Here is an 8,549-nt window from a genome sequence, read left to right as displayed (position 1 = left end):
CTGGAATCTGGGCCAGATGGGCCATTCAGGTCTTTTCCTGTGAATCTAAAATCCAATTCTTTTTCACGGTAAAATGAGAGATTAATGTGTGGGTATGGAGATGTCCAATACACACTGACATGAATGGGCGCTATGCCCCTAAAACGCTGCATACCTATTGAACATTTATCCCTGAATTTCTCAACATATGTACACAGCTGTGCCTACCTCTCCCCTGCTCAACCATATGCTCAAATAAGTTTTTGTTAATCTTGTGATTAAATACTTTGGATTCAATGGAATAAGTTTTGATGCCTGCATTAGTGTGTATGGCTCTGTTCCAGCTTCCCTTTGCCAAGCTACTAACACGGTTTTATAAATCTGTGGCTTAACAAATGCTGTTTTATAGCTTTCAAGCTTCAGTGCAAGCTTACATTGCAGTGTATGGGGAAACTAAAAGGCTTTTGGCATTATATTATTTGAGAGACGCTTATCAATTCAGTAGGAAAGAGCCTGCTACTATGGGTGAAGGTGGGAGGAATGAATGAACAGATGGATTTTTGACTTTCAAATGGTTGAGAGGAGATAAGATGTTAACCACACGAAGAGATTAAGACATTTTTGTAGGGCAAAATTGCTCAATGGGGAGAGTAGGACTGTGAGGCACCTTGTTACTCCCCTGCCACCAGCAAGAAGATTTGCATAATTGGATGTCAGCTCCCTGGCAACTCCAGTCTGTAAGTTACCCAAACAATCTCCTCAAGGCTCTGCCAGCCCTTACTTTGCCTTGCAAGATAACAGAAAGTGCACTGCAGTCCTGAGTGCCCTTGAAGCATTCCCCTGCAGTGTTCAGCCCTTAACACTTGGACTCCCCCAGAAATGACCAGGTAGGCTGTTCCCAAAGGAACAGGACACACACCAACTTGTTGCAGCTGATTCTCATCCCAATCAAATATAACATTTACAGCACTGATGTATATTTATGGTGAAAACAGTTATAAAACTATCAAAGACTAAGGCCTTGTCTACACTACACAGTTTTGCCGACAAAAGTCAGTTTTCATCAACAAAACAGTGGAGGTGTACACACAACAATGTTCCTCCTGCTGATTTAACTCTCCTGCTATGCTGACATCATGAAACCACCTCGACGAGCAGCAGAGAGCTTTTTGCGATGAGGTTAGAGCAACACAGTGACAGTGTAGACAATGCCCTGGCTTAGGGCCTAAGTGGCTTCCAGGAGGTATCCCATAATGCCCATCATGACCACTGTGGTAAGCAGTTTCTAGTCCATTTCTCTGTAGCTAGGTACCCAGGGCAAGCACCCCACCCCCTTTAAAGCCCCAGGAATTTTTGAAATTATACTTCCTGTTTGCTTGGCGTGGACAGCTCACATTGCATCTTCCTAGCTGACCATGCCAGCTTTCCGCAGCAAACACACTCCTGCCTAAGTACACCAGAGTTGCTGGATCTATTGGGTCCATGGGGAGAGAAGGCTGTGCAGTTGCAGCTCCAATCCAGCCGTAGGAACTTTGACACCTACAAGCAGATTGTTCGTGACATGGATGAGAAGGGGCAGAAAAGGTACCTGCAGCAGTGCCATGCTAAGAGCAAGGAGCGGAGGCAGGTGTACCAGAAGGCAAGGAATGCTATCCATCATTCTGGTGCAGCAGTGAAAACATGTTGCCTCTAGAAGGAGTTGCATGCCATCCTCTGCAGCAACCCCAGCTTAACTACCAAGAGCCCCATGGATACTTTGTGGGGACTGGAGGCAACAGCCAGGAGAGTTAACCCTGAGGACAAAGTGGTGGAAGAGGAGGTCGAGTTGGAGGAGGATGTAAGACAGACAACAGGCTCATCAGGTGGCGTGGCAAGCCAAAACCTCTTTTTGACTCCGGAGGGGTCTAGCCAGTCTAGCTCTGGCACGCCTGAAGCAGGAGAGGGGAGAGCTGGTAAGTACTGATTTTTCTTTGATAGTGCATGGTTACATGAGGTAGAGGGGGTCCTTTATTTTGTTATATGATGAATGTGAGAGAAGGGCTTGAAATTAACAATGCTAGGCACTGTTTGCATCTGTTTCTCCTTCCCCTGTGCGCATGGGCAACGGGTCACATAAGCTGGGGGACCTCCCCATACACCCAGGTGAGGCCCCACCCACTGCTGTGACCACTCCTTGCGTGCAGCTCAAGTCCTCCAGCTCCAGTCCCCTAGTACTCGACGAGGGCCCTGCGCTGCCGATTCTCCTGTGCTCCGGAGCTGGGGGAGGGGCACTGTGTCTGAGCGCCTCCCGCACTCTGGAGGTAAACAGTGAGTGGCAAAATTTGCAGATGATACAAAATTGCTCAAGATAATGAAGTCCCAGGCAGACTGCAAAGAGCTACAAAAGGATCTCTAAAAACTGGGTGACTGGGCAACCAAATGGCAGATGAAATCAATGTTGATAAATGCAAAGTAATGCACATTGGAAAGTATAATCCCAACTATACATACAAAATGATGGGGTCTAAATTGGCTGTTACCACTCAAGAAAGAGATCCTGGAGTCATTGTGGATAGTTCTCTGAAAACATGCAATTGTGCAGCAGCCATCAAAAAAAGCAAACAGAATGTTGGGAGTCATTAAGAAAGGGATAGATAATAAGACCGAAAATATCGTCTTGCCTCTATATAAATCCATGGTACACCCAGATCTTGAATACTGCCTGCAGATGTGGTCGTCCCATCTCAGAAAAGGTATACTGGAATTGGAAAAGGTTCAGAAAAGGGCAACTAAAATGATTAGGGGTATGTAACGGCTTCTGTATGAGGAGAGATTGGGACTTTTCAGTTTGGAAAAGATACCACCAAGGGTGGATATGCTAGAGGTCTATAAAATCATGACTGGTGTGGAGAAAGTAAATAAGGAAGTGTTATTTACTTCTTCTCAAAACACACGAACTAGGGGCCACCAAATGAAATTAATAGGCAGCAGGTTTAAAACAAACAAAAGTATTTTTTCACACAATGCACAGTCAACCTGTGGAACTCCTTGCCAGAGGATGTTGTGAAGGGTTCAAAAAAGAACTACATAAGTTCATGAATAGGTCCATCAATGGCTATTAGCTGGGATGGACAGGGCTGGTGTCCCTAGCCTCTGTTTGCCAGAAACTAGGAATGGGCAACAGGGGATGGATCACTTGCTGGTTACCTGTTCTGTTCATTCCCTCTTGGGGCCCCTGGCATTGGCCACTGTCAGAAGACAAGATACTGGGCTAGATGGACCTTTGGTCTGACCCAGTATGGCCGTTCTTATGTTCTTATCAGAATGTCATGTGGGACTGTGTCAAACTCCTGGAGCTGGGGAGGCAGCGGCTGTGCGCCACCCATCCTCTGGGGCTGGAGAAGCTGGGGCCATGCACCTGCCCTCCCGGGGTCCTTTGGGGCTGGGGGCGAGCTGTGGGACTGGGCCAGTGACAGCGGTGGGGGTGTGGGCGGCGGCTCTGGGCTGTCTAGGATTGCAGGAAGATTTCCTTGGCTGAAGTTTCCTTGGCAGAGCTGCTTTGTTTCTTCCTCCATTGTAGGAAACTTTGCCATGACAATTGGCAATTACTTCAGCAGGAACCAAAGCAGCACACAGGTGAGCAGCATACGGACTTGGTCTGTAGCCACAGACATGCAGGAGATGCACTCTTGCATCCTTGGTTACCCTAAGTAGTGTGATTTCAGCTTCGATAGCCCCTGGTTGTGGAAAATGGTGATAGTGTTCAGAGTAGTGTCCCCAGGAGCTTGTACTGATCCCCTTCTGAAACCACCCAGGCCCTCTGTCCCATCTTGCACCCTTGTGTGTTTGCCAAGGGAAAGTGAGAAAGAGGCGTATGTCACTTTTATGATTCAAGACTGTGAATGCATTTCATCCCTAGGGACATTTTCCATAACTACAGCTGGACTTTCACACAGCTGTGAGATTCTCATTTCAGAATGCCGGTCACTCTCCAAGTGTCTTGTAAGAAATGTTAATCTGTGTATTGCTGTTTAATAAAAAATGAGTCTTACAAAGAGTGATTCTTTATTTGTGACCCACACATGGTGTTTGCAGCAGAAATTTATACACAGTGGCAGTCTGCACATTTGCAGACTACAATTAACGCTCAGACAGGAATCATTACAAGGGTCATTCAAGGTGGCAAGTAAACAATGCCTGGTTGAATGCACTACAGAAAGACACATTACTGGGGCTCATTATCAAAATGCTGCCTCAAAGCCTCTCTGATTCAAATAGCCCCCCACTGAGCCCCTCGATCAGCCAGACACCAGGGCTATTAAAAACCAGCTGCCAGGCGATCCACCCCATGGAAGTGTTTCCCCCTTGGCTTTACAAATGTTATGTAGAGCACAGCAGGCTGTTATGACCATTGGAATATTTTCCTTATTGAAGTCTAACTTGCCAAACACACATTCTACTGTCATTCTGCACCTGCTGAGCCTGTTGTTAGAGCACTCCTTGCTGCTGTCAAGGTTTCTGACGTAAGGCTTCATGAGCCATGGGAGCAAGGGGTAGGCTGGGCCTCCCAGGATCACTATGGGCATTTCAATATGCCTTATCGGAATCTTCTGGTCTGGAAAGAAAGTCCTGCATGCAGCTTTCTATACAAGGCATGTTCATGCACCTTCTCTGACCACACAGTGTTGATATCAGTGAAACAACCCAGGCGATCTACCAACACTGGCAATATCATAGAGAAGTAGCTCTTTCTGTTGATGTACTCAGTTGCAAGATGGTTGGCCAAAATTGGGATATGCATGCCATTTATCATCCTGCCACAGTTAGGGAATCCTTTTGCCACAAAGCCATCCACCGTTTCCCACACATTGCCAGAGTCACACTCCTTCATAGCAAGAGGAGATTAATGCCCTGCACACTTGTATCACTGCAGCCCCCATGGTGGACTTCCCAACTCCAAACTATTTCGCAGCTGACAGATAGCAGTCTGGAGTTGTCAGCTTCCACATGCTTTTCCACCATTAGGGCAGCTCTCATAGAATCATAGAATATCAGGGTTGGAAGGGACCCCAGAAGGTCATCTAGTCCAACCCCCTGCTCAAAGCAGGACCAATTCCCAGTTAAATCATCCCAGCCAGGGCTTTGTCAAGCCTGACCTTAAAAACCTCTAAGGAAGGAGATTCTACCACCTCCCTAGGTAACGCATTCCAGTGTTTCACCACCCTCTTAGTGAAAAAGTTTTTCCTAATATCCAATCTAAACCTCCCCCACTGCAACTTGAGACCATTACTCCTCGTTCTGTCATCTGCTACCATTGAGAACAGTCTAGAGCCATCCTCTTTGGAACCCCCTTTCAGGTAGTTGAAAGCAGCTATCAAATCCCCCCTCATTCTTCTCTTCTGCAGGCTAAACAATCCCAGCTCCCTCAGCCTCTCCTCATAACTCATGTGTTCCAGTCCCCTAATCATTTTTGTTGCCCTTCGCTGGACTCTCTCCAATTTATCCACATCCTTCTTGAAGTGTGGGGCCCAAAACTGGACACAGTACTCCAGATGAGGCCTCACCAATGTCGAATAGAGGGGAACGATCACGTCCCTCGATCTGCTCGCTATGCCCCTACTTATACATCCCAAAATGCCATTGGCCTTCTTGGCAACAAGGGCACACTGCTGACTCATATCCAGCTTCTCGTCCACTGTCACCCCTAGGTCCTTTTCCGCAGAACTGCTGCCTAGCCATTCGGTCCCTAGTCTGTAGCTGTGCATTGGGTTCTTCCGTCCTAAGTGCAGGACCCTGCACTTATCCTTATTGAACCTCATCAGATTCCTTTTGGCCCAATCTTCCAATTGGTCTAGGTCCTTCTGTATCCTATCCCTCCCCTCCAGCGTATCTACCACTCCTCCCAGTTTAGTATCATTCTGGTGTCCTTCCACCACACCACACCGCAGGGCAGGGCTGACTTCCACACACAGTTTAAGGAAGGTAGCTTTGAGTATACAACAGTTCTGCAGTCACTGCTCGTCATCCCATACCTGAATCACAGTCCATTTCCACTGCTCAGTGCTTGTTTCCTGAGCCCTGTAGCGACGGTCCACCGTGTGCAGCTACTTTGTGAATGCCAACTGCCATAAATATAAAAGGAAGGCTAACCACTTTTAAATCCCTCCTGGCCAGAGGAAAAAACCCTTTCACCTGTAAAGGGTTAAGAAGCTAAAGATAACCTCGCTGGCACCTGACCAAAATGACCAATGAGGAGACAAGATACTTTCAAAGCTGGGGGGGGGGGGGGCGGAAAACAAAGGGTTCTCTCTGTCTGTGCATTGTTTTTGCCTGGACCAGAGTAGGAATGCAGGTTAGAACTCCTGTAAAGGGCTAATAAGCAATCTAGTTAGATACGTGTTAGATTCTGTTTTGTTTAAATGGCTGATAAAATAAGTTGTGCTGAATGGAATATATATTTCTGTTTTTGTGTCTCTTTGTCACTTAAGGTTTTGCCTAGAGGGATTCTCTATGTTTTTGAATCTGATTACCCTGTAAGGTATGTACCATTCTGATTTTACAGAGGTGATTCTTTTACTTTTTCTTCAATTAAAATTCTTCTTTTAAGAACCTGATTGCTTTTTCATTGTTCTTAAGATCCAAGGGTTTGGGTCTGTGTTCACCTATGCAAATTGGTGAGGATTTTTATCAAGCCTTCCCCAGGAAAGGGGGTGTAGGGTTTGGGAGGATTTTGGATGGGGGGAGAAAGACGTTTCCAAGCGGGCTCTTTCCCTGTTATATATTTGTTAGACGCTTGGTGGTGGCAGCAATAAAGTCCAAGGGCAAAAGGTAAAATAGTTTGTACCTTGGGGAAGTTTTAACCTAAGCTGGAAAAATAAGCTTAGGGGGTTTTTCATGCAGGTCCCCACATCTGTACCCTAGAATTCAGAGTGGGGAAGGAACCTTGACACCAATGTCAATCTTGAATTATTTCTTTCCATGGCACACAACAGGGCAGGCACCTCAGATTCCTGTTCAGATTCACAGCTCATGAAATACTGCAGGATCAGCCACATTGTGCTCATAATGCTCATCTCAACACTGGAGAGCAGTGCAGGATCCATGCTTTCAGGCAGAGATGGCAGGTGCAAAATTTATGGGGCAGTTGAAAATCAGCACGAAACGTAGTCAGAATCCCTTGGAATTATGGGATACAGAAAATTGCATCATGGGGTGGGGATCACGCTCCCATGATACACTCCAATCCATTCCCAGAACTCCTAGTGGCAGAAGGTGGTGATTCGCACAGTGGGATAGCTATCCACAATGCACTGCTGTCTCTGTCACTGCTAAAGCACTAGCTGTGGATGTGCTCCACTGGCACAAAGAGCGTTGTGTGAACATGTACAAGCGATGTAATCACAGTAGTTTGTGATCGTCGATGTAACTTAAATCGACTTAACTCTGTAATGTAGACATAGCCACGGATTTAAGAGATAGTGAGTGGGGATAACAGAAACAGACAATAGAAACAGGAATGGTTTCACAAAACTAAAATTATGTTTTCTAGAGTCTAAACTTAACTTCAACAGGCGAAACCCTTGTCTAAAGTGGTTTCTCAGCTAAAGCAATCTCCCAATGGCTCCAGCCAACATATCTGGGATCCCTCTTTCATGAATGCAAAAAGAGCTGTCCTTTTTGCTTCCTCAGAGAAGAATAAAGGTATCCTTTTGCCTTCTGCTTCTATCCCCAAAGTTCATTGTTTTGTCCCCAGAGCCAGAATGACCGCCTTGGCATGCTGGCTCCATGTTGCCTTCACATCCTTATGTTGACATCATATGTGTGGCTTACAATGATTATTTTACAGGTGAACCAAGGCAGACAGGTAAATATACCTCCTTTGCCTGGTTAAAACTTGGTTGTCAACTCTGCTTCGATTCAGACTTTAAAGCACATTTTCCAATATATACACACAACTCCTTAAATATCATCTGTACATACATTTCACAGTGATTTTGAGGTTAGTACAGCATAAGCTTTTATTAGCGACCTCAGCTGACACTTTGGATAAATACTATGACAGCAATGTGTGGGGTGTAATGAGTTTGTCTGGAGTTACTGTTTCAGAATAGTAAACGCTTTGCCAGTTGGCATTGAGGGGTTCTTAGGGACACAGAGATAAGTGAGGATGGAAGAGTGGAAGAATGTCATAGATGCAAAAATAATTTTGTTCACTATGATGACAGGGCTTCTGCCATTTCTCACTGCGTTTTTTATTGTCATAGGAATTACACACCTGATTCTTCCCATCAGCACCATCCCCTGCTTAAAACTTATGACCCATCATAACATTTTAGTTTATGGAGAGGGTGAACAAGTACAACACACAGAAGAACTGCATCTCCTTGGGCATATGGCTGGTACAGTAAGCTAAATGGCCTCATGTTTTGGGGTACTTTTCAAGTCAGTACCATTTTTGCAAGGGATTAAATGCTGTGCTGTTGTTTTCCACTGCATACAAAGGCTCTCAGGTTTTGCTACCAATCTGTTGTCCTAATATACTGACATCAGTGTAATGGTTCAGTGATTTAACTTTTCAGCTGCTTCTATGT

The 8,549-nt window shown here is 45.7% G+C and overlaps 1 protein-coding gene across 1 annotated transcript; it reads left to right on the top strand.

Moving 5' to 3' along the window:
- The first annotated feature begins 315 nt into the window (after positions 1–315).
- On the top strand, positions 316–8,457 carry LOC144930460 (uncharacterized). Its single transcript, XM_078852394.1, has 4 exons — positions 316–1,931; positions 3,539–3,594; positions 6,447–6,496; positions 8,223–8,457. The coding sequence occupies exons 1-4, from the start codon at positions 1,727–1,729 to the stop codon at positions 8,284–8,286; spliced, it is 375 nt and encodes a 124-aa protein (XP_078708520.1). The 5' UTR covers positions 316–1,726; the 3' UTR covers positions 8,287–8,457.
- Positions 8,458–8,549: the final 92 nt, after the last annotated feature.

The sequence above is a fragment of the Lepidochelys kempii genome, chromosome 4 (genome assembly GCF_965140285.1).
Source record: "Lepidochelys kempii isolate rLepKem1 chromosome 4, rLepKem1.hap1, whole genome shotgun sequence".
Classification (NCBI taxonomy): domain Eukaryota; kingdom Metazoa; phylum Chordata; order Testudines; family Cheloniidae; genus Lepidochelys; species Lepidochelys kempii.
Note: the sequence above shows the minus strand (reverse complement) of the source record. Positions and strands in the feature narration are given on the sequence as shown.

Bases quoted from the DNA above. Each gene is read 5' to 3' on its own strand.
- LOC144930460 (XM_078852394.1), top strand. From the start codon at position 1,727: ATGGATACTTTGTGGGGACTGGAGGCAACAGCCAGGAGAGTTAACCCT. The intron at 1,932-3,538 runs GTAAGTACTGAT...CCTCCATTGTAG, and splicing joins AGCAGGAGAGGGGAGAGCTG to GAAACTTTGCCATGACAATT. The intron at 6,497-8,222 runs GTATGTACCATT...TTATTGTCATAG, and splicing joins GAATCTGATTACCCTGTAAG to GAATTACACACCTGATTCTT.